The sequence below is a fragment of the Mus caroli genome, unplaced genomic scaffold (assembly GCF_978045245.1).
Source record: "Mus caroli unplaced genomic scaffold, Mus_caroli_1 scaffold_3, whole genome shotgun sequence".
Lineage (NCBI taxonomy): Eukaryota > Metazoa > Chordata > Mammalia > Rodentia > Muridae > Mus > Mus caroli.
Window position 1 is genome coordinate 5,289,424 of NW_028227258.1, and position 24,096 is coordinate 5,313,519.

Sequence of the window (24,096 nt, forward strand, 5' to 3'; positions counted from 1 at the left end):
TTCAGTGTTCTACACAATTTACTCCAGGTTAAGATACTATGAAAACCAAAGCAGACAGTTCTTAATGTGTTAAATTTGTGAACTTACAATTTTAAGTGAAACTAGGAGACTCATGCCACATATACAGCAAACTGTAAGTGACCATGAAGCATTTGATGGGTGACTGTTCTGAAGACCACAGACCCAGGATAAGGCTGCTGACCTCCCAGACTATAGGTGGCTGGTGACCGGCATGCAGTATTCTGATATTCTCAAAAATGTTAGGAAAACTGACTGGTAGGTCTCCCAAGTGTTGCTCATTTTTGCCCTTCCCAGAAGCTTACAGACTGAGATGACATTAGTTTTAAAAGGATGTTTTTCAGCCCAGGAAGTCTTCAGGGCCCAAGACAGCCATGGCTGAGGGGGCAGGTGACTCCCTAAAGAGTAGCAGGCTTGGGAGCCCAGGAAGGTCAGTAGAGGACCATTTTGAACTTGTACATTTTATTCAAAGGTATGAACTTAATCAGACAAGAAGGTCTGAGATGAAGCTGTGTGTGGTAGTGTGCATGACTAGTGATTATCCCAGCACTTGGACGGCCGAGGCAGAAAGATCACTGTGAGTTCAGGGCCAGCATGAACTACAGAGAATGATCCCGTCTCAAGCACAAAACAAAAACATCCAACCAAACTAAGAAAATGAAGAAAAAGGAACAAAAGAGTTTTGTGACGCATGCAGACCCCATTGGGCACACCTGCTCTCTGCAATTACGTCACTCACTGTGTCTACTCCCTAAAGTCGTGTTTTTAATACATGAACCTCAATCAAATAACACTGTTTAAAGATGGTGCAGCAGAGACTTGAGGAAGAAGGTGTCCTCGTGACACAGGTCTCATAAGAGGAGAATCATTTTCCCCGTCTTCCCACTGCCGTGAATGATATCTTCGTGGGCCTGGGCTGCTTTCTCCAACGGATACTCAGAACCTATCACAGGTTTCACCCAACCTTTTTCTACTCCTGTTTGGAGAATGCCTGCGAATTGTTGAAATTCCTCCTAGAGGAAAGGGATTGGAAAAAAACAAAAGTGTGTGTTTATTATAGTTATTTGTTTCTTGGCAGTGGACCACATGACCCAAAAGGTCCCCTTGCAAGTATGAAGATTGGCAGTTTTCCCAGATCCACACTTGAATTCTCTGTCATTCGCATATGCCTGGGACAGTGCTAGTGTACGAAATACCGTCTTGACACAGCTGTAACTGACTAGTGCTCCCTCTCCATACTGCAGCTCTCACGAGCCACCTCTCCAGTCAGGTGACCTAGCTTGGCATGACTTAAACTGTCAGTCTGCTGTCTAGCACAGTCAGAACCATCCCTTCCTTACCTTGGTGGTTGAAAAGAGAGAGACCCCAGTGATGCTTGTTTCTTTTGCCATGGTGTCCCTTGGGTTTATCTCAATGGGACCTCGACAGCCAACAACCTACCATGGAAACAACAGGTACACAGTTGAAGGTTGCTGTAAACCGAGCTTGAGCCCTGGTGAAAGTCACGGTGCTGAGGTCATACTTACAACGACCCGTCCTCCGTGGGACAGAAGCTTCAGATCATTGCTAAGGTTCTCATTTGCCAGCATCTCGATAATCACATCAACCCCCTGGTCCTTGTCACCAACAGACGTCTGCGTGATAAAAGAACAAGATGAAGGCGAGAGTTGGTAAAACCACTTCTCTAAAGCACACATCAGAACCAACAGTGCATGTTTTAAAGTAATCTAATTACAAAGTGACCAGTCACACTCTCTACTGTACCAACTCAGAAACATTGGATACGATACCGTGGTCAGGTCAAATTTGTATGGATTAGTGTGTGGTGCGCGCGTGTGCGTGCGTGTCTATGAGTGGATATCTGTGGTGTTCGGATGGGTACCTGTGTGGGGGTTGGGGGCTGTGGATGTGTATTTGTGGGTGGGTGTGGTGTGTATGTCTGCCTGTGTGCATATCAAGTTGTGTTATAGGTGGTCTATCATTTGCTTGATATACTGATTCTTTCTGTCTGCACTGTTGGGTTGGTTCTCAACATTTTAAACTGGTTCTTAAAGATCCAGCAATGTTATAATTATTTTGCATTAGATGTATATAACATTCTAAGTAATGAGTACTTAAACCAGGCACTGTAATTGATGTAGGAAAATGAAGGAAAAATGACACACAAGGGCCTTTGGGGAATGCTTCCTCACACTGCAACGTTGTGGGAAGAGGAAAATGCAAACTATTACAGGCTGCAAAACATGCAGAACAGCATGTTAGGTAAAGAACTCCGTATTTGGGTTTTGGTTTGGTTTTATTTTTCAGGTGTTCATTAATTCAGTGTTTTAGGTACTAGAAGCTCAACAACAGACAGGAAAGTTAAAATTCCTCTTTGAACAGAGCTCCATTTCAGTTATTTCTTGGTACAGATATTTAAAGGGACAGGTATCTCTAGGAACAGAGTGGACTGAGCAACTCTGAGCTCAGTAACACTCATCAGGCCAGGGGGAACGGAGGCTTAAATAACAGAGGACAGGAACTGGAGAGAGCCTTGTCAAGGGGTGAAACTGGCAGAGTAAAGGGGGTGGGTGACTGGAGGGCAGCCAGGAGAAGCTGATTTAAATGGGCATAAGCAAAGCTCATGCGGAGACAGCACAGGGTAAAGTGCCCGCTCACAGGCTTCTCCAGATCCAGCACCACAGAGGAAGCTGGAATCCCAGAGCTGGGGGCAGAGATGCATAGATCCCGGTCCTGCTAGCCAGGAAGTCTCCAGGGAGGGGTGAGTTCCAGGTTCACTGAGAGGCCTTGTCTCAGAAAAAAAGTGGAGGTGACAAAGGATGACATCAAGGTGAACCCTTGCCCTCCACACATCCATGCATAGGTGCACATGCACATACACACACACACACACACACACACACACACACACACACTTAACACACGCACACACACACACAATTTGAAAACAGCCATAGACAATGATATAAGGGTTCCTGTCAGGGTAACAGGTGAGTGCCAAGGACTGCTAGGCTAGTGACACAGAGATGGAACTCAGGCGATAGAGCCAACAAAGGGCATAAAGACACACAGACACAAAGATACACAACATAAAATAATGTGAAGAAGAGGAGGTTACTAGTAAAGCCAGTGTGCAGGAAGACAGGAGAAGGTTAACAGTGAAGCCAGTGAGCAGGGAGACAGACAGTTTCAAGAGATCCAATCAAGATCTCACGCTCCTTAGGATAAGGACAGACACAGAGCAGCCTGGACACAAGAACTCTCCACTCACCAGAGACGCAGCCACTGTGAATGTCAGAGCACACACAGGCAGAGCTGCACTGGGAGAGAGGGGCAAGGGAGCAGTGAAGCCTGGTGTTTCTAGAAGTTAGGCATGGGAAGAAGAGATGGGACGAGGGGATGAGGGGATGGGAGAGGAGAGCGGAGTGGAGAGACCTGAAGAAGATTCCTGAGATCAAGAAAAAGCAGAAGCCAGCAGGTAAGTGAAGGAGTCACCCTTGTGGCCTAAAGTCATATGCTGAAGAAACAAGCAGCAATTTTCCCCAGTAACCAGTCTTCTCTCAGCTCAGACACGCCTGAGAACCGCATCAGCACTGAGCACCAGGAGCCAGCTCCTTCTGCATGGCACAGGTCAGAGCTCTGACTGGCATTTTTTTTTTTTTTTTTTTTTGGCAAGGTGGTATGGTGGAAATACCCCCATGCACACATTCTTCTTCCTTGGATATTGACCTCCTTAAGGCACTCCATGCCTGCAAAATTCTCATTGTCCTACCTTAGGACAGTGCTTTTGAGGATGAGCAAGGGAGTGAGTGCTGGTTCCATTATCAGTGATATATAAATAAGGACTTCAGGATTCAGGTGAGCGGTGGACAGAAGTCAAAGGCTGAGCACTTGCCAGGCAAACCAGACAGACAGATAAGATCCTGTGTGAACTGTATGGTAAGCAACACTAACTGAATGTGCCTCACTGTGGTGGGTGGAATAGTGGTAATCCCTCCCCAAGGACCCCATTAGCAAGCAGCATCTTTCCTGGATAGGTACATCTGGTTTGTAATTCTGGGAACCTCGAGTGCAATGGGAATTTCACATCCTTAACAACTGCACTATGAGCATCTTGTAGCTGCAAGCTTTATTTACAACGGGATCTTTCAATTGACTTTAGAAAGGCTCTGTCTCATTTAATACATAAGCGTATTACAAGCATGACAGCAAAATCTGGACAAACTAGATGCCTGTTCTTTTAAATCAATTAAAACATGTATAGGGGTGAGAGAACATATAGATATGAAAACAGAAACAATGTTACTTACTAAGCAAAATCATGTTAACTCATTAAGAAGGCAGTTGTTAAAGTGACTTATTTTTAAAGCCAAGTGAGTCTCCCAGAAGCAAAGTTTGACCTTCTTAAACTGTAGAAAAGTGTACCTTGATTTTATCAATATAGTTGGCTTCTTTGTGATTAAACACTTCGTGGGCTCCGTTTTGCAGAACAAGCTTTTTTCCTTCCTCAGAACCAGCTGTGCCCAAAACCTTTAAGCCATGAGCTCTGGCAATCTGGCATGTAGCCAATCCAACCTGAAAGACAAAACATAACCCTGACATCACATAGTCTCCACATTCCCTGGAAGCAGCCAGTGCCCACAGGGAAGTGTGGATCTCACTAGTGCAGTGGTTCTTAGCCTATGGGTCATGGTCCCTTTACAACAGTCACCTAAGACCATCAGGAACACATATGTTTATGTTACAATTCATAACAGTAGCAAAGCTACAATTATAAAGTAACAATGAAAATGATTTTACAGTTGGGGGTCATTATAGTATGAAAGGGTCACAGCGTTAGGAAGGCTGAGGACCGCTGCTCTAGTGTTGAACTTTCCTGAAGGAAAGAATCATTCTCCCAATGCCGTGCTCAGCATACCTCACAGAGCTTGCTGAGTTCTCCATCACTGTCAGTGCTATGCCGATGAGGAACTGTAAGCTCTGAAATACATCAGCCTTGAGCAAGTCTCATACAGCAGAGCAGGCCAAACCACACTGCAGCCCATGACCACTAACTACTGTAGCAGGACAAGCCACACTGCAGCCCATGACCATTAACTACTGCAGCAGGGCAGCTGCTAATACACTCTTTGTACAGGAGGTACAGCCTTTAAAGATTGCCTTGACGCTTCTCCCTGGCTTTATTTAACCAATTAAATAATACATTCTTTATAACAAGCATAAGGCCTCTATTGTGTAAGTTAGAGATATAGGCTCTGCCCATGGACTTAATGTAAAAAAAAAAATTACATTCCAAAGAGAAAACAGGTGATGTGAATTAACAAATGAGTGAAGTCAACAGAAAGTACTGGGGAAAATAAGAAAACCACCAAAACACCCAGGGTTAGAGCTATGGAGAGGGGCTGTCTAAGCCATCAGGAAAGGTGACCTGGACAAAATGAGGAGAAAAGGGGTGGGAGTGGGGGTAGAGGGGAAATCCAGGCAATCCCTGTCCCGAGGGTGCAGGTGGTAAAGGGAAGGGTAGAGTGGGAACACGCTCGGGGTGCTCAAAAGGCATCAAGAAGGATGGTGTGGCTCAAGGACCAAGCTCACGGCCCAGTGGAGACTGATGGCCAAGGTCATGGCAAGGTAGAGGCTCTGGACAACACTGAGAGCCATGGTGGTGTGGAGAGCCTAAGCTCGCAAGGAGTGGCAGCAGCTTTAGACTCTGGAATCAGGCAAAGACCCTGCTAGACCTGACAAATATACAGCCAGGAAGTCGAGATGGTGTAAAATGACCCTGTAGATGACTGCTGGCCCAGAGCAGGGCATGGAGTTTCTAACTTCAGCTATTTACCCTCTTTCTTCATTGGAAACAAAACCCTTTCCCACAGCGGTTTGTATTAAGGTTTTTCTATCCCCAGTTTTATTCAGAGTCAAATTGAGAAAAGCACTCACTTCTTGAAAAGAAAATAAATGCTCAGAAACTTCTTTTTCTTCTGAGAAGCTCAGTATGTAGCCCAGGTTGGCCCGAACTCATGGTGTCTTAGTCCCTGCAAGCTCATTATGTAGCCCAGGCTGGCCTGAACTCATGGTGCCTTAGTCCCTGTAAGCTCATTATGTAGCCCAGGCTGGCCTGAACTCATGGTGCCTTAGTCCCTGCAAGTGCTGGGTTCCAACCATGAGCTGCCATGATTGGCTGTTATTTCCTGTTACGGATCAGTTTCAAATGCAGACCAGGACTTCTTCAACACTTTCTACCAGACCACTGTTTATCTGGATTTTGTATATTAGGTATTATAGACACATGAAACATACATATGAATCAGCAATCTCAGAGTCTGACCCATTACTCTTGACTTTATGAGCATCAAGGGTAATATTTATCAAATTATATAAATGTTAAAGTGGCAGGCATGTTTGGGCCTACTTCAGAAATTGTTGAAAATTCTATTTTACTCCTTAGCCAAAATTTAGTGCATTATTTTTCAATGAAACTCAAGGCAGCGATTCACTAGTAGTTTTTAAAAATCAAGGATTCAGGGGGGGGCGGGGCATGTGAGTATGCTGCCATATGTGCCCAGTGTACATGTAGAGGCCAGAGGCCAACTTTGAGCATGTCTCCTCTCATACCAGACCATCCTTTTAAAGCTGAATATTCTAACCCAACGCAGTTCACACAGAGCATTAACTGACAGGGTCGTAGGCTGGGCTCCTTTCCACCAAGCCAAAAGTCAGCAACCATCTGGGAACCAAGTCAGGCAAACTGTCCTCTGATCAGCACAAGCTTGCACAGACAAACAAAGTAAATGTAAAAAACTCAATTTAAAAGTAAAGAAACTATGATCTGGAAGGCCAATAGAATTGGGTAAGGCAGGAGAAATAATTATAGTGGGAAATTCGAGAAACCCACTGGATAGCGGCAGCCCTGCCCCTCCTGGGCTGAAGCAACCCATGGACTGAAGGCCCATGCAGTGGATGAGGCTCTGCCAGGCATTCTATAATCTAACCAAAGCAAGTATGCCGGACCCTATGTAAGGAAGGATACAGCCAGCCAATCAGGAGGAGCAATGTACTGTGGGGTCACTGCAGTTGACCCCAATAACTGAACCTTTCTAGTAAAACTACGATGCTAATAAAATCACATTTTAAGGCACAGACCTAATGCAAACATGTCACCTAAAGCTCTCCTTTGAGCATAGTCTCTCAGTTTTCTAAAGGGTTCTGGCTACTGTTTTCTTGCCAATGATTAGACTCACAATATTTTTTCAGGAGATTGCATGGCATTTTCTGCCAGTTATTTCTCTCCAATCTATTCACGAACACTAAAATGAGACTCACCCACCAATATACTGGGACAATGGCTATGTTCGCAAATCCACGCCATATTAAACCCACAACATAATCCAGCAAGAATGTGGATTAAATGAGGACGGAAAGCACAAACACAAGCCAGGCAAAAGCCAGTGTTCTGTCTCCCTCTGATAGGGCAGTAGGATCAGAGGCGATTCACACATGGGCCGCCAGCCTGTCCCGTCCAGCCAGGATTTAGCAGACTCAGCCAGCTCCAAAACCCAGCAGTTTGGATTTTACCTTTTAAAAAAGCAAACCAATCCCTTTGAAGTGGCAGGGCTTTCTACAGGAGTGTAAAGGGATTTCCTCTAAACCCTCTCTCTCCACTGTACGAACATCTCTCTTCTCTACAGAGCACAAGGCTCTTAGAACAACCATAGCAATTTAAATAAACACGTGTGTTTCAAACCTTCGGTTATTAGATTAAATTGAACTCATCCAAAACCAGCCTTTGGAGATGGTTAACAATGAGTTTAGCTGTCTTTTCAAGCCCTACAGAGACAACTTTGGGCTTTCTTTGGTAAATAGTCTGATGCGTGAAATCCCTGCAGATTGATCTCTGACTCGCTGAGGAAGCCAGATGTGGCATAAGAAAGCTCATCTCTGTAGACACACACGGCAGCCTGACTTTTTGAGTTACCTGGCCACTGTCAGAGGCAGAGCCATACTGTCAGGACGCCATCATCATTTTGTGGGGCATGCTGGGTAATGAGTTACTCCTTTCCATGTGGTCCCCAGAACACCCAGCTCCCTGGAGGTGAGCCATCCCTCCACAGGCCCTTGGTTTTGTCTCCAGCATTTGCAGTGTCTCTCTGTGCTGGCTTAGTGAATTCCAAATGCACAGCTCTGGCTTCTCCTCCATGCTCCCTCCAGAATGACCAGCAGTGAGATGCTTGAGGAGTCTGACAATGCTAGGCCTGGAATTCCTTAGAGGGCTTAGGTCCTTTCCCCATCTAGTAACACTTTCAGCCTTGGGTTGTGATGTTGAGGACACAGCTATATACCGTGCACCCTTCGGTTACCATCAAAGTGTGAGCCTGTTGGCACAATAGGGAACCCGGATAGCAGGAAAGCTGACCACTCACCGGATGAGAGGTTTAATGAGCCTTATCTTGCTACCTAAAGGAATACGGAACAACTACTGTTAATGTTTAGAACAGCTTAAAAGGCCACATAGTTCTAAGAACTATGCCACGTGAAGGCAGAGGCAAGGCCAGTCTTGGTGCACTCCCAGTACAGGTGGAAAACCTACCACTTTCATTGTTTTATGAGGTGGTCTGCTGAATTTATTAAGTAAGAAATGCATCAGCCACGGATTCTACTTAGCAGCTACATCTTAAAGCCTCGTGGCATTAAGGGGGGTGGGGGTGGGTGGGAGTGGTGCAGCTCTTCAAAATGACTTCATCATGTACGATGTCAGAAGCCCAGCATGGACAGGTGACAGGCTCCCAAGGCCTTGCCCCAGGGAGGAGTGACTGCTGGCTGCTGGGGATGGAAGAGCACCCTGAGCTCCTGCAGACGGATTCTCACCTGGGCACCACTGATTTTTAGACACAGTGGGTTATTTTAAAAGAAGAAGAACAGAGCATGAAGTTGGGAAGGGCATACTGGGAGATAAAATCAGTCACACAGAGTGCATGAATGAAGTCCTTGGAGAATAAATTTTTAAAATTGAAAACTTAAATGGTGCAGAGATTTCAAGAACTATCACGTGAGACCCATAACTCCATGCTCGCTTGAATACAAAGTTGAAGAATGGATACTCACTCCTCCACTGGCCCCATGAACCAAAACGCTTTCCCCAGCTCGAGCACGGGCACTGCAGGAAAAAAGCAGAGGTGCAATCATGCTCTTGGTCAGAAGAGCCAGGAGCTGCCATCCCATCATCGGTGAGGGATTTCTACCCTTGCTTATGTTAACACCCAAAGAGATGCTGCATCCTAACATGGAGCCAAATGTCCTCTCACCCCAAGACTCAATGATGGCCCCCACGGCTGCAATGAACACAGACTGTCTATGCAGTACCCACTGGGGATATGCCACTGGGTATCTGTCACCTGCCTGAGGCTGTGTTGGGCACGGGGATCACACTATAATGCTTAGGCTACCGTCCCTGTGTGTTGGTAGAACTTGTGAACTGGAACTGGAGTCCCTCGTGCTCATATGTCCCCAAGGGTAGAAATCCCCAAGTGTCCCCAAGCAGTTTGCTGCAGATCAGCCATTATCCTGTGGTCCAGGATTACTCGGGTAGCAGCAGGTGGGCTGCTTCTGACCAGTTCTAATAGCAACGCCTTGCCTTTCCACACCTCTAAAAATCAACTCTGAATGGTTCCTAACAAGGCTGTGCAGAGTCTCCAAGACCCCCAGGCCACACCCTAAAATGCCCAGGCTTTTTTCCTGTGCTACACTACTACATTCTTTTAGACTCTGAATGCTAGGAACAGACACCACCCCATACTGGGGAGCATTTCCCTGCTCAAACACATGAACCTTCCTTCACCACTAGGTGCCTTATGGTCCAGCTCATCCCAGGGACATGGTAGACGGCTCCTTTGGGGGGAATCTGTTCACTCTGGAATGAGAATACACTAGCTCCAATCCCTGTTTATGGTTTCCCGGTGGCTTCTTCAACATCCTGTCTCCTACCTACAAATGTTCCCACAATTACATCTTTACTCTACTAGGTCTCATGGCTGGGCTTTCTTGTAAACTCTGAAGCCCGTCGCTGCCTGGGATTGGAGTCCTTTCCATCCTTTATCCATCCATGTTTGGATATTCACTATCTCAGTTCATCATTTAAACTCTATGTAGGGTCTATTTGTATCCCTCTACTCTTCCATTGCATCCTCCCTCTTGGTTCTAAACACAACCACGTCTGTCTGTCTGATCCTTCAGAAAAAGAAGTAAATCAAAACCTCCTCTAAGACTATGGCGGTCAGAACGAGGATGGTCCATGCATTTCAATACTTGGTCTCCAGGGTGGGACAGTTTAGGGTTAGGAGGTGTGGCTTTGTGGAGAAGTGTCACTGAGGGCGGGTTTGGCAGTTTAAAAAGATCTCTCTCTCTCTCTCTCTCTCTCTCTTTCTTCTTCTTCTCCCTCCCTTTTCTCCTCCCCCACTCTCTGCCTCACAGCTATGGTTCAGATGGAAGCTCTCAGATACTGCTCTAGCACCATGCCTGAAGGCCTGCTTCCACCATAGTTCGCCCTCTAAAACTGTAAGGCCTGATATAGATGATATATGAAATCGTAAGGCCTGATATAGACGATATATCCTCTTTCTTCTATAAGTTGCCTTGGTCATGGGGTCATTGTCACAGTAATAGAAAAGTAGCACTATGGTGGTTTGAATAAGAATGGTCCCCTAGCCAGGTGGTAGTGTACACCTTTAATCCCAGAACTCAGAAGGCAGAGCTCTGGCTTTGAGGCCAGCCTGGTCTACAGAGTGAGTTGCAGGACAGCCAGGGATTCATAGAGATACCCTGTCTCAAAAATCAACAAAAGAATGCTTCCCCAGCCCCCCAGGCTAATATGTTTGAATGCTCAGTGACCAGGGTGTGGCACTATTTGACAGGATTACAAGGATTAGGAGGTGTGGCCTCAGTGGGGTGGGTGTGGCCTTGTTGGAGGAAGTGTCACTGGGTTGGGCGTGGAGATTTCAAGAACCCAAGCCAAGCCCAGGCTCATTCTCGCTGCTGTGGGTCAGGATATCTCTCCCAGCTACTTCTTCAGCATCATGCCTGCCACGTTCTCTGCTATGCTGATAATGGGCTACACCTCCGAAACTGTACGCAAGCCCCCAATTAAACACTTTCCCTTGTAAGCGTTGCCATGGTCATGGTGTCTCTTCACAGCAATAAAACAGTGACCAAGACAAAGATACACATTTTCCTCAGAGTCTCCTATCTCCTTCCTGACTCCCATGTTTTGTGAAAATGATCTTCATTCAAAGGACTAATTTTCTCTTTCTTCTCAAAATGATCAAACGTCTGTGTCCTCTGTGATTGGCATGACCCCGAATGCTTAATCGCAAATGGCTAGCAGCAAGCAGCCATACACAGTCCAGGCAGAGAGGCTGTAAACTCAGAGTGCCACCTCACCTGTGGAACAGAGCTCGGCAGGCCGTGAAGTACGGGATCCCCAGGGCGGCCCCCTGCCTGAAGTCCAGTGTCTTGGGCAGGGGGTAGACAGTGTCATCTGCTGCAAGAGCAAATTCCGAGTAGCCACCAGAGACGGTGTTGTAGCTGAAGACCCTGTCGCCTTTCTGAAAAAGAGATTCCAACTGGGCTAAGACGGCTGGGACCTTCACAGTGCCAGCTTACGGTAAGAGACACTCATTCCAAGATGGCTGGGACCTTGACAGTGCCAGCTTCCACTGAGAAATCATCATTTCCATGTGGATGTCTCCAGCTCAGTGTCTCACAAGCACAGCTGTAACAGTGAATCTCTATCAAGAGGAACCATAAGAACAGAAGCGCTGAAGGAGACAAGGACACCAGAAGACACCCCTCAGCTGCATGAGGACACTGGGAAGGCTACAGCAGTTCAGCTGAGCACTTCCTGAGCTCAGTGCTGTGTCCTTCCACATAAGCATCACGGTGACCCCGGGAAGATGTGTGCTCATCCCCAGAACAGATGAGGATACCATAGTTTCCTCCAACTAAACAACAAGTCAAAATAGTATGAAGAACCAAGCAGATCCCATTACCTCTCAGAGCAAGACACAAAGCACTCTGTTAATGGTCACCTGCTGCACTCTGGCCATGGACAAGCTGGCCATCTGAACACCTGGCCTACATCTTTAGAAGAAGATGTATAGGAAACAATGAAGGAAGCCTGGGGGCAAAGGAGGCAGCTAAGAGCAAATGCTGAGCCAGGCCGAGCATCTCCTCCTGCTCATGCAAGCCATCGCTCTTGCCGCAAAGGGAGTAGGGCTTATTCTGCAGCCATAGCCTGGGTGCAGGGATTCAAGTCAGCTCAAATGCTGTATTCCCAAGTGTTAACAGGTTCACTAAGTAAAAGAACAAAGGCAGGCATAAATCAAGGCCCTTTTCAAATGCATTCCTGGAAATATCATGGGAGGGAGTTACAGGAAAGCAAAGAATTTGCTGCTATAGGCTTCAAATGGTGTCTGATGATAATCTTAGCATTGGGGTTGGTGGAAGTTTGTGGTCTATGTGTGCAGTCCCAAAGGATTTAGCTAATAGTCACAAAGATGGATATTAGGTCAAACAAAGAGGTGAGCAATGGATGACTATTAGCAGGGCCTAAAGACAGACCAAGATAATGTAGCCCAGGCGCTGCAAATATTAACATGGGATGGGGGGTTATTTTCTGGAAACTTCAGTGCATACTCCAAATAGTAGGTAGGTATCGTATATGCAGCACACAGTCGCTGCCAGAAATAACGTGGAAAGGAACCAAACAGGGGTCCAGGAGCCTCAGAAGCTGTATTTATGCTTCAGAGCCATCCTGCCAAGTAGCAGAAACAGCACGGACACAGACACAGACACAGACACAGACACAGACACAGACACAGACACAGACACAGACACAGACACAGACACAGACACAGACACAGACACAGACACAGACACAGACAGACACAGACACAGGCACAGGCACACGCAGATGCACACGCACACTCAGACCCAGACCCAGCCCTGAGAGAGCAGGGGGCGCACAGAGAAGAGCAGTTCAGTTCTGAAGAAAGCAGCAGCAGAGAAGGAGAGGGAGACAAGAGTGTAAGGAGTTGCAACAGTCCCACCTCACAGTCATCAACACCAAAGCCCATAAGCAATAGATGTGAGAGCTAGATGAAGCTTTCTAGAGTTAGGAGCCCAGGAGCAGGAGAGAAGGTAGCATATGTCTATAAACTCCAGGTCACTGGGTTACTTCAATAGGTGAGACAACCTGAACTAAGCTACAGATAGCAACCACAGGGAAAGGAGAGGGAGAGTGGTGCCAGAACTGAGATGAGCCTCAAACAGCAGGTGTCACCAAGACGACCTCAGTGGGCACAGATGATCTCAGCTTTTGATAGACCGAGGAAGGGCCTCCTAGGGTACAAATGTAAGTTTTATTCACCCGAGGTAATTTCCAGCTGCTAACCTGAGCCTAGTCTAGACCTAGAATGTTTTCAGCCTATGACATATTGCAGAATAAGCTCACCCTTTCTAGTTCATTCTGGTTCTGGCTGACTGGTCAACTCAGCTATTCAAATGCTGACTGACTTAAGGTTTCTTTCAACTTTGGATTGAACTGCCCTGCTTGGCCTCATACTAACTGGCAATATGTTCTAATCTGGCTCCTTCTCATTCTCTGGCTTGTTCTGTATTCATGTGTCTAGCTTTTTTTCTGTCTCTGCAACCTGTTTCTATACAATTGCTTCCCCTCACTCCCAGCTGCTGCTCTCTCTTCAGTCACCTTTCTTTCCTCTTGGTTCTCATTAGAGTTGGGCATATCCTATTCTGTCAAATCTTTCTGATTCATTACTTTTCTGCCACTCAATCAGACATCACTTTCAAACATGGGTGCTTCCTTCTGCAAACTAACTTTGCCTTCATTGTTTGGGATTAAATTTCATACTTAGGGCCTATCTGGCCCAGCCAGAGAAACCGAAGGTGTGTGCTAAGGGCATGTCTGTATTTCATCCAGAGTGATCATGTTGCTGAATTAATATCCCTCTATACTGAGGGATGACCAGAAGGACACAGCCCTTCCTGAAGAGAAGAGTCTGTAATGATGGATATATCATACACCTGCTCTGTCTAGGAAGGGAACAGCTAGATGCACAGGACTATTAAGCACTCAAGAGTCACTACTGTAACATACAAACTGGGCTTGGATGTGAGTACACTGTAGACAGTACCAGTTCTTAGCTGAATACTCTAAGCTAGAGACATTGGGTATGGGAAAGGAAATAGAGGTTACCTGTGGCTGTGGATTACTGTGAAAGAAGAATGAAAGAAGAACAGAGGTCTGATGGGATTGAAGGCTAGAGGCAACAGGATTGGGAGAAAATCCAAAGAGCAAGCATAAAACAAAGGACGCTCGGAGGAAGGACGGCAAGACAGACGGTGTGGCAGAAACCAAAGTGAATGTTGGATTTTGGTTTTGGTTTTGTTTAAGAAAATGTTAAGTGACTGAGAGTTCCAAATGTCACTGTGAAGTTAAGACAGATAATAACACAAAAGGGTCCATTCACTCTGGGAGTCTAGAGACCATCAGTGGCATTGACAAAAACCATCTAGAGATGCTGTGGGGACAGAAACCAGAATGCTAAGACAGAGAAGCAAAAAGCTGCAGGAATCTGCCCACTCCCTGCACAGGGGCAAGTTAAGTTTCTCTAATTCAGCCCAATTTTGACAAATATGGTGCCAAGGTTAAGCAGGTTGAGAAATTATGAGGAAAGAAGGTATTATAAATATGCTACAAAGGCACTACCCACACCAGGCATGTCTTGTGGCAGAAGAGTAAGGACAGCCGCGATCATAGTCCTAATTTGGACTCCAAAACTGCAGAGTCTTGGCATATGCACACATTTTTATCACCCTCCAAAAGAGTTAACCTTCCCTTTATTTTGTGAAAGGAAATTAAAACATCCTGACTGTGCAGGACAAAAGCTGTCCATCTGTCATCTCCCTGTTTGTTTCCGTCACTCACACATTTCTATCAGACCAAAGGGACCACGGCTTTCTTTTTGACTAGGAATCCCCCAAGTACCAGCAAATGTGCAGTGTTTCTCAAAGCCTTTAAAGATAAAGTTCAGCTTCAGAAAAGGCTACTCAGTCTAAATAGAAACAATTAAGAATGGGATACCTTGAAAGCAGACACATTGTCTCCAACAGATTCTATGATCCCAGCCACATCAGAGCCCGGAGTGTAGGGTAGGGCAGGTTTTCGACTGTAGGTCCCAGAGCGAATGTATGTCTCTACGGGGTTGACACCGCAGGCGTGGACTTTGATTAGGACCTGTAATGACAACACTCGTCAGTTTGCACAGAGCACTGAAACAATGCCTTACAATAGTGCTGTGTGGAAACTGATGGAATTGGAGAAACCAAGACAATAAAGCAAGACCAAGCCAGCCCCTGTCTCTAGCAAGCCTGTGTTCTAAGTCTGCATGCAGTAGGAAGTAAGGTTGAGACGCTGTTCAGGGTGTGGAGAAAGAGGAACACTCCTCCATTGCTCGTGGGATTGTAAGCTGGTACAACCACTCTGGAAATCAGTCTGGTGCTTCCTCCCAAAATTGGTAAGAACCCTACCTGAAGACCACTACTCCTGGGCATATACCCAAAAGATGCTCCACTTTTTTGAAGTTTTTAAGTTTTACATAGACTTTGGATTTTTAAAGTGTTTGAATTATTAAAGATTGCAGGACTTTTTGAGTTTGCAAAATATTTCATAACGTGATGCTGACATTAATTTGTGGTCTTGGGGATGAACAAGAAAGGTTGTGGCTTAACAGTAATGTGTTTGTTCGTCAAGCTCACCACAGGTGAATTATGCTGGCTAATTCTATATCAACTTGACACAAGCTATAGTCATCTGAGTGGAAGGGACCTCAATTGAGAAAATGCACAAACAAGATAGGACTATAGGTAGGCCTGGATTAGTGACTGACGTGTAAGGCCCACTGTCGGCCATGCCACCCCTAGACTGGTGGTCCTGGGTGCTGTAAGAAAGCAGGCCGAGCAAGAATGAGGAGCAAGCCAGCAAGCAGAACTCCTCCATGGCCTCTGCATCAGCTCCATCTTCAGGTTCCTGTTCCGTCTGAGCTCTTGCTCATTGGGGAGATATGTACAAAGATGGCGTGAGAGTCTCTTGGGGAAACGGGGTAAACTTAAGATTATTAAAATCTCTGAGAGGGTGATAAGAAATGAACCTGGAAAGATGAGCTATGAATAAAATTTTTAAAAAATCATATTAGGCCGTCAAAGGATATTAGACTAAGGGATATAGAACGTGCCTTAATAAGTGTATACAACTTGAGTCCAAAAGATATTGATAAAAGTCACTAGAGACAATTAAATTGCACAGCTGAATTCCCTTAAGTATAATGTGAGCGAGCATTGGTGCAGAGGAAAACTACTTTCCCACCAGCAGAACTTACGCAGAGCTCCCATGATACCAGTAAGATTCTGTTATTATGCTACAGAGCTGATTTTCCACATCAGAAACTTTGTAGCCAGAAGTTATTCTTTTTCAAGTGTCTACTTCACTAAGTATCATGTGCCTTACTTTTTCAGGGTTCACACAGACAGGAGAACACTGCCCTGTTTCAGTAACTGTAGCTCACTGTGCCCCTGCTCTGGTCAGCCATGGCAATGATTGTATCCACCTGATGGCTCTGTGGAACAGGCACGACCACATCCGACTGGAGCTTCAGCACTTCTGGTCCACCAAATTCAAACACTCGAATAGCCCTCATCAACTTCTGTCCAGTTGCCATGGCGACCTAGAGGCTAAGACGAATTAACATATTATCATATTGTTTCTAGGCTATCACTGTTCTTTCTCTCCCCCCAAGAGGAAGCAGATCAAATAATTTTTCAGACAACAATTTAAGCCAGGAGCTTCCCACTGATCTCCCTTCATTTGTGAGGACCTTTCATCTCAAAAACCCGTCAGCTACAAAGCAAACTACTCCATAGGACTTCCTGTGAGGACTCACTGCCTTCAACAAGGGAGTCAAACATGCAAATAAAAACATCTGGACCAATACAAGATGTTTCCTTTTGTATAAGCTTGGGTTGCAGTGCCTTAGAAATGTTATGAACTAACATTAGATTTAGGGATCTTTAGTCAGATTATGAAGTGTGGCAAACATAACAGAGAAACAAGGAATAAACACATTTATGCCTAGCTTTAACACATTAATCTTTTAATAACCTAAAGCACTATAGATATAACCGAAGCCTATTGCGCTCATCCTCCAGACTACCTCTGGGCATCGCTTTCAAGAATCAATTAGCACCATAAATCCAATGCTAGTAATTGGTGAGTGTGTTTATATGCATTTAAGAGCAATGTGTGCAATTATTTTTGTATATTTGCTAACTGTATTTAGGTTGAATTGTACTGAATTGTGGTATTTCCTTTTTCCTCTTAGCACTAAGTGTTTTAAATTTATCAGGTTATAGAAACAGACTTCCTGCAGTTTTTTTTAAATCACATTTGTTTATATGTGCATGCATGTGTGAAAGGAGGTATGGACACAAGCCAAGGCACAGGTGTAGAGGCAGAGAACAAACAGGAGTTATGTGGGTCACAGAGACCAAACGGAGGTGGCTAGGTTTGGTGGCAAATGCCTTTACCTGCTGAACTGTCTCACAGCCCCTCCATAGTTCCTTGTAACAAAAGGAGAAAGAAAACTGAAAGTTAAAAATTAGTGCACCGGTTTATACATAACAATGGCCCAGAAACTTTTCTGTTACCCTATTATAAGGAAGATAAAAGGTAGTTAAAAATAAATGCTAAGAAAAGCAAAGCTAATTAGCAGATGAGATTATGTAACTGGAAACATCATACCGGTAGATGTGATGAACTGGTTTTAGCTGTATGTCCATAATGTTAACTATCATAATTTCTTTAAATAAATCAAATCAAATAGTTAGATTCTGCTGCTACCTAGGAGGTGTTTGAGACACAAAACTCAAAACCTGAGAAAAAAAAGTTTTCTATCCAGTCCAGAAAACAAGTCAGACAAAACACTAATGCCCCCCACATCCTTATGTGCTCTCAGCAACAAAACAAAGTACAACTCCCCAGTCTCTGGCTCAGGCAAGGTTGTAAGGCTTACAGGTGAGGGGTTACTTACAGGGGTGAAGATGACTCCAAACCAACCACACCACTGGAAAGTCTCACCCAGCATGGGCAAGAACTTCCCCATGGCCGGATAGATGGAAACCCTCTCCAGGTAACCCTCTACCTTCTAAATAACCTAGCACCTTCTGGACCTAAGAGGTCAAGTGCAGGTGCAAAGACCCCCATCCTTCTGTGAGGGAACATCAACAGTCAACAATCGTGACCTCAAGGGTCTGAGGGTCTGCTCTAAGTAAGTCATCATGGCTTTCTGCTGCAGGCCACAGCTCAGACAATAGCACTTTTCAATAGTAAATCACTGTGCTAAATGTAAGGCTGCTATGAACTGCACACAGACACACACACACACACACACACAGACACACACACACACAGACACACACACACACAGACACACACACATACACAGACACACACACAGACACACACACACAGACACACACACACACAGACACATACACACACAGACACACACACACACACGAGATATTTAACTCCTCTTTTCATTTTTTCCCTTCTTTGTTTCCTCTCATTGCTGTGCCGTAGCCCCTAAGCAGGCCAAGCATCTACACCCAGGATCTACATCCTGACTTTGGGCTTTTTTGAGAAAGGGTCTGGCTATGTGGGTCTAGTTGGTCTTGAACACGATATGTAGCGGACACTGGCCTCCCACTTGCAAACATGCAGCCTCTGCATCTTGATGTTGTGATTACAGGCATGTGCCACCTCACTTCACTCTGTTTGTTCCATTTTCCGTTTCTATTTACTGCCTCCTCATCTATTTCCCATATGTATCTGTCTTTCCAGCAGACATCATTATTAGCCTCAAAAGATTATTGTAATAATAAAATCAATATTGTTCTAAAGCAGGGTCTGTAGCTTGTTGCTAACTCATTTATTTTCTTACATTCTGGGGGGTAGAAGAAGAGGAAGGGAGAGAGGGGAAAAGGCTGAGACTTCTCTTCACTCTGTCCTGGGTCTAGGAGATCAGCCCCTCACCCCCAATGCACACGCGAGCGTGAGCACACACACACACTTTATCCTGATTCTGCAGAGAGGCAGCCTGGTCCTGGCAGCACCAGCCACCCTTTGCTTCTCTTAATCTCATTCCCCACTGAGCCTTTGCATTCTGATGGCTCCAGCCTGCACTCATTACCTCTGAACTCAATCACAGTGTCATCATCTGCTTCATAACACTCTCACTGTATCAAAGGGAATCTGCAGGGGGCTAGCCCCAGCATTCTGGGGTTCAGAGCTGAGGTGGAACACGGAGTTGAATGAAGGCCAAAAGCCTGATGGCTCTCTGGCCTTGTAACTCTCTTCAACTGTACTGAGGGCTAGAAGCTGATGGCTTCTGGAAAGTTCACACTCTCTTGCTTATTCTGTGGCTGAAAACTGCTGGTTTCTGCCAGGAGCCATCTAAAAGAAGCTAAAAACTAGCAGGTGATCTTCCTGAGATAGCTCTATCATAGACTATAAAGCTATGACAGATTGACTCCTTTAGGCAAGGCCAAGATTACATCTGAGGAAAGATTCCTGCTATTAGTGTGCTTTTCCTGTTCTTATTAAACATATATAACAATCACTAGGTATTAGCCTATCCTCTGAGCAGATTTCTGCAGATCAAGGACGATGTACTTACTGTCTTATAGTGATGCTATATAGACAAGTAGATGATGTCTTAGTTCTTAACAACGATTCTATAAGAATTCCTAAAATTACACTAGTAATTATTAAGATCGTTTATAATAGGACTGCCATTAAGTCCTTTCTGATATCACACTGCAAGGAGAACTCTGCCAGTCTTCAATTTAATTGCCTCTGAGATAGAAAGCAGACATTTACAACTTAGAACACATTCCAAGAGGTTATAAAACAATTAACCAAAGGTCATAAAAGAGAACCAAAGATTTATTATATTTGCAAGGACATAAGATAACATGTTGACTGGGTTTTTCTATACAAAACTTTAATAACTTAGTTGCATCTTTAACTCTCCATAAACCTGTAGAGCTAGGACAGATAATGTTCAGCCAAATAATTACTCTTAATGGATATGCATGCAAACATTCTCTATTGTATACTTCTTGTTCAATTTATGATTTGAATTTATGTTTGAACTTCTAGGGAACTTTTTTGAAAACAACAAGGATGCTTGGATAAACCGTGTGATCTATTCTCCTAGAAAAGGTACAAAAGACTAAGAAAGGTTATATTGTATGGAAAGCAAGGCCATCCTTCTATCAGAGCAGAAGGAGAGAGCAGGATTAGGAAAAGAACTTTTTCAGAGAAAACTTTTTTTGGAAAAGGTTTTAGAGAGCAAGAGAAGAAGTTTTTAGAAAGAATTTAGAAATACAACCTAAAAATCACTTTTCAAAGTGTCCCCTTTTCTTCAGGTGACTTCAACTAGCAGGTTGGGAGTTAGAGCAGCAGTCCCTGCAGAGACAGAGCAAAGGCGACTTTACCTAATCCCCTGCTGTTTTACTATGAGGTGCTAACGGCCAGAGACTTGAAGTTTTCTGGCCTCAGAACAACTCAGACAGGCAGGTCAGCTACCATAGGAATGTGACTTAGACTTAAGACAGATAAACTTTTTATTATAATAAAGGCAACCCTAAATATCTCGCAAGCCCAACGACACCCTTCCCCCTCAGCTACCTTCAAGAGACAACCAGAAAGGACAGCTAGAGCTGGCCCCCAGCAGGCTCCTTTTTCTCTTTAACTCTCTGTGCTTAAATAAGCGCTGTGAAAATGCTTTAAAAAATAACTCTTTTTTAATGCCATGCTTGAACCAGCACTGAGAACCAGCACTGAGAACCCTCTCTAACTCAGTTCCTGGTGGACTAACTCATGCTCTTCAGCAGCAAGAATTAAGTGAAAGGGTTTATTGTTAGTGCTCCTCTCTCTGGAGAGTGAGTGGGGAGCCCCTGGCTGGCCAGGTAAGAGGCTCAGAGCTCCTTAACTGCTTTTTGAACCAGAGAGAAGTCCCTCACACAAACAACACACACACACACCAGAAAATGTGTGTGTTGCACCACCTTCCTTTATTGCTGTCAGACTTTTTATACTTTTAGACAAAAAGTTCTCTAAGAAAGAATTACCTTATAGATAAAATGTTACATAAAAGGGGAGTTACGGAAAGGTATCGGTAACAAGTTCAATGCAGTGTTTTATACGATAAGCTCACTATAAGTTCAAAGTTTTTACATGCCCTTGCCTGATCATAGTGCACACCTGTGGCTTCATCCTTGGACCTGAATATTTTTCCTTGAACACAAATTTGTCCCAAGCCTATTTTCTCTTTTTAGTGTAATTTTAAAAGCTCATTGTATCTTTTATTATGCAGTCTTTACTTACTATTCTGAGGAGTGGGCACATTCTATTCCTGATTCTAACTTTCTTATTTCTAGCAAAACAACTAAAACCATCTTAAAGCTTTCTTCCCAAAATGATTTGAATCAAATCAGGAATTCCATGAAATCATTAATTCATCTAAACAGCATTAATTCATGAAAGTTCATCTTTAGGTTGATCTATACGAAATCTGCTCAATAGAGTGGGTGATGCCCAGGAACCCTTAGATCATCTATGACCGGAAAGGCATATCAGCTGCAGGAAGCAACCCAGAGATGAAGCCTCTTGAGAGCTTGCCTCTCAGAGCTCAGCCATCATAAGCCTCCAGGAAGGTCCCCTTTCCTCGATGGCTCCTGACAAGAACCACAAGAATAAAATAGGATGATATACTAACAGCAGTTATGAACTTAAGCCTTCATAATAGTGAGCTTTTCCTTAAAAAGCATAGTTTTTTAATCTCCATTCATTTTATTGTCTTTACAAAAGACAAAAGGGAAAAGTTGCTATGCAGAACTAAAATGCCAGCCTTCCTTTTACGAAGGAGACGACCTTTACCTTTGTTAGAAGAGGTTCAGAAACCCTGGCAGGTCACAGAGGTCACAGCAGGGCTAGAACCCAAGTTCAGTGCCTTAAAAGTTGGCTGATTTTGTTTTCCTTAACTTAGAATCTTCCGACTTCACTTTTGGAAATGTTGGCATAGATTGTCCTTCATGCCTCTGAAATGAATTCTGGAATGTATGAGCAATTGGGTATGAAATGTCACCAAGCTATAGGCTGGGGCATATATTATCTAATAAAGGCGTCCACTTGGGTATTCTTCAAATGCCTACAAATTGGGAAATACAGTAGAAACATAAAAGACATGGTTCTACAGGGAAAGCTAATCTACCCTGATGGTATAGGTTGTCTAGCCTAGGCTACCTGTGGGGATTGGCTGCAACAATGTAAGCTTTATTGTTACTCATGGTCTCACACTGGACAAGGAAGAGCTTTCTGCCACTTTGGAGCATCTCACACTGTAGTCCAGGCTAACCCAGAACTCAGTTCATAGACCAGGTTGGTCTGGAGCTCTGGATAACTCCCCTGCCTCAACTTCCCTAGTACATGCAACAGCATGCCAAGTTTCTTTGGTTTGTTAACTATGCTATGGTTTAAATGGGCTTTTCTATCTATCATATATATGTTGTGAAAACTGTTTATAGTACCTTGTTTTATTTTTATTTTACTTTTTATTTCTAGGACATACACAGTTAAAAATTCCTCCTCTAGACTGATTGAAACTCATTCATTGGTTTAAATGAAAGTTAAAGGGGTAGGGAATATGTTAGAAGTATATCTTAACATAGAGTTAGTGAGTCAACTCTCAAACTCAAGAGGAAAGACATATTACTAATGAAGTGCAGAGGGCCAAGGTTAGGGCTAGCGGCAAGGAACACTTGTTATCCTCTTGCTGAGGGCTTCATTTGGATTTCCAGCACCAACTTGGTGGCTCAGGCTCAAAACCTATTCTAACTCCAGTCCCAGGAGATCCAATACCCTCATCTGTCCTCTGAGTGCACCAGGCATACACACGATGTAGAAAAAAAGAGCAAAATAAAATAAAATTCTAGAGATAGTTTTAAATGAAGGTTAAAAAGAAGGCCCCATAGTTATAAAATGTACTGCCACCGTTCCAGAATGGCTCATGGAAGCATGTGGCTTACTATTAACTTGGAAACATGAATAAATGATGAAAATTAAAGTATCCAGTTCAAGTCTTCTGGCTATATGATGTCATGGTCTTGCTTTCACACAAATCACTCTGTACCCCTGCAGCATCTCATGGACAGGGCAGGCCCCGCTCCAGTGTGAGAGAATGGCGCTTGCTACAAGCTGCATTCCCTAGGGCAGGAGCCAGCAGGGAGTTATGGTGGCTTCAGGGGCTCGAGGTGGACACGAAGTCCACACAGTGGCCTCTGCACTTTCAATCATTAACAGGTCTTTTCTGGTCACAAGACTGAAGCAGGAACTCTGGGAACTGTAAATGCGCAAGATGTAGTTAACAATGTATTAGGTTTTTCTAACTCTGTCCCTCTCTGTGTCCCTCTGTCTCTGACTCTCTCTAGGTCTCTCTTCTTTCTTTTGAAGACTACTGTAGGTGGGTGCCACTATGTCTAAAAATAGGAATAACGACGCCCACTGCATACACACTGGAGGACAGAACACAGAGCTCCTCTACCTGCACCTGGGGAGTTGTGAACCCGGAGTTGGGGCGCGAGTGCCATGGTGGCAGCAGAAATCCCCAGGCATCAGCAGGCAGTTATCCCAGTCTGAGCCACCGGCCGCCTGCTGTGCAGTTCTCCTGGAGCCTAGAACTTGAAAGAAAGAAAGAAAAAGTCTCCCGGCAGACAAGAGTAGGAGCTTGCTTGCGGTCCTGGGTGACTTACCCTCCTCTAGAGTAGGAATCAAAACCTCGTAAACTCCAGAAGGTCTGTGGGAAAAGAGGTGGGCGGGCTTTCTCTAACTTCGCTAAGCTCCCCCTCTCGAGTTACGCCTTTACGTCTGGCGACGCACGTCTTGCTCCTGGT

At 44.7% G+C, this 24,096-nt stretch overlaps 1 protein-coding gene across 4 annotated transcripts; it reads right to left on the bottom strand.

The window, feature by feature from the left end:
* Cryz (crystallin zeta) lies at positions 1-24,092 on the bottom strand. 4 transcript variants are annotated; one of them, XM_085835374.1, is made up of 11 exons: positions 23,956-24,014; positions 23,748-23,883; positions 17,668-17,700; positions 16,692-16,815; positions 15,170-15,322; positions 11,449-11,612; positions 9,118-9,169; positions 4,444-4,593; positions 1,545-1,652; positions 1,359-1,454; positions 1-1,031 (listed from the first exon to the last, which is right to left on the bottom strand). In XM_085835374.1, the coding sequence occupies exons 4-11, from the start codon at positions 16,800-16,802 to the stop codon at positions 870-872; spliced, it is 996 nt and encodes a 331-aa protein (XP_085691500.1). In that variant the 5' UTR covers positions 16,803-16,815; positions 17,668-17,700; positions 23,748-23,883; positions 23,956-24,014; the 3' UTR covers positions 1-869. The 4 variants fall into 4 exon arrangements, with proteins under 4 accessions (XP_085691500.1, XP_021014127.1, XP_085691501.1 ...); XM_021158468.2 differs by lacking the exon at positions 23,748-23,883 and having other exon boundaries at positions 23,956-24,043; XM_085835375.1 differs by lacking the exon at positions 17,668-17,700.
* Between the last annotated feature and the right edge of the window lie 4 nt (positions 24,093-24,096).

What these genes read in the sequence shown, in the direction of transcription:
- Cryz (XM_021158467.3), bottom strand. Translation starts at nt 16,802, where the DNA reads ATGGCAACTGGACAGAAGTTGATGAGGGCTATTCGAGTGTTTGAATTT. An exon ending in TTCATGGGGCCAGTGGAGGA is followed by an intron (nt 4,594 to 9,117) that starts GTGAGTATCCAT and finishes TTTGTCTTTCAG; the next exon opens with GTTGGATTGGCTACATGCCA. An exon ending in ACTATATTGATAAAATCAAG is followed by an intron (nt 1,653 to 4,443) that starts GTACACTTTTCT and finishes TTTATCACGCAG; the next exon opens with ACGTCTGTTGGTGACAAGGA.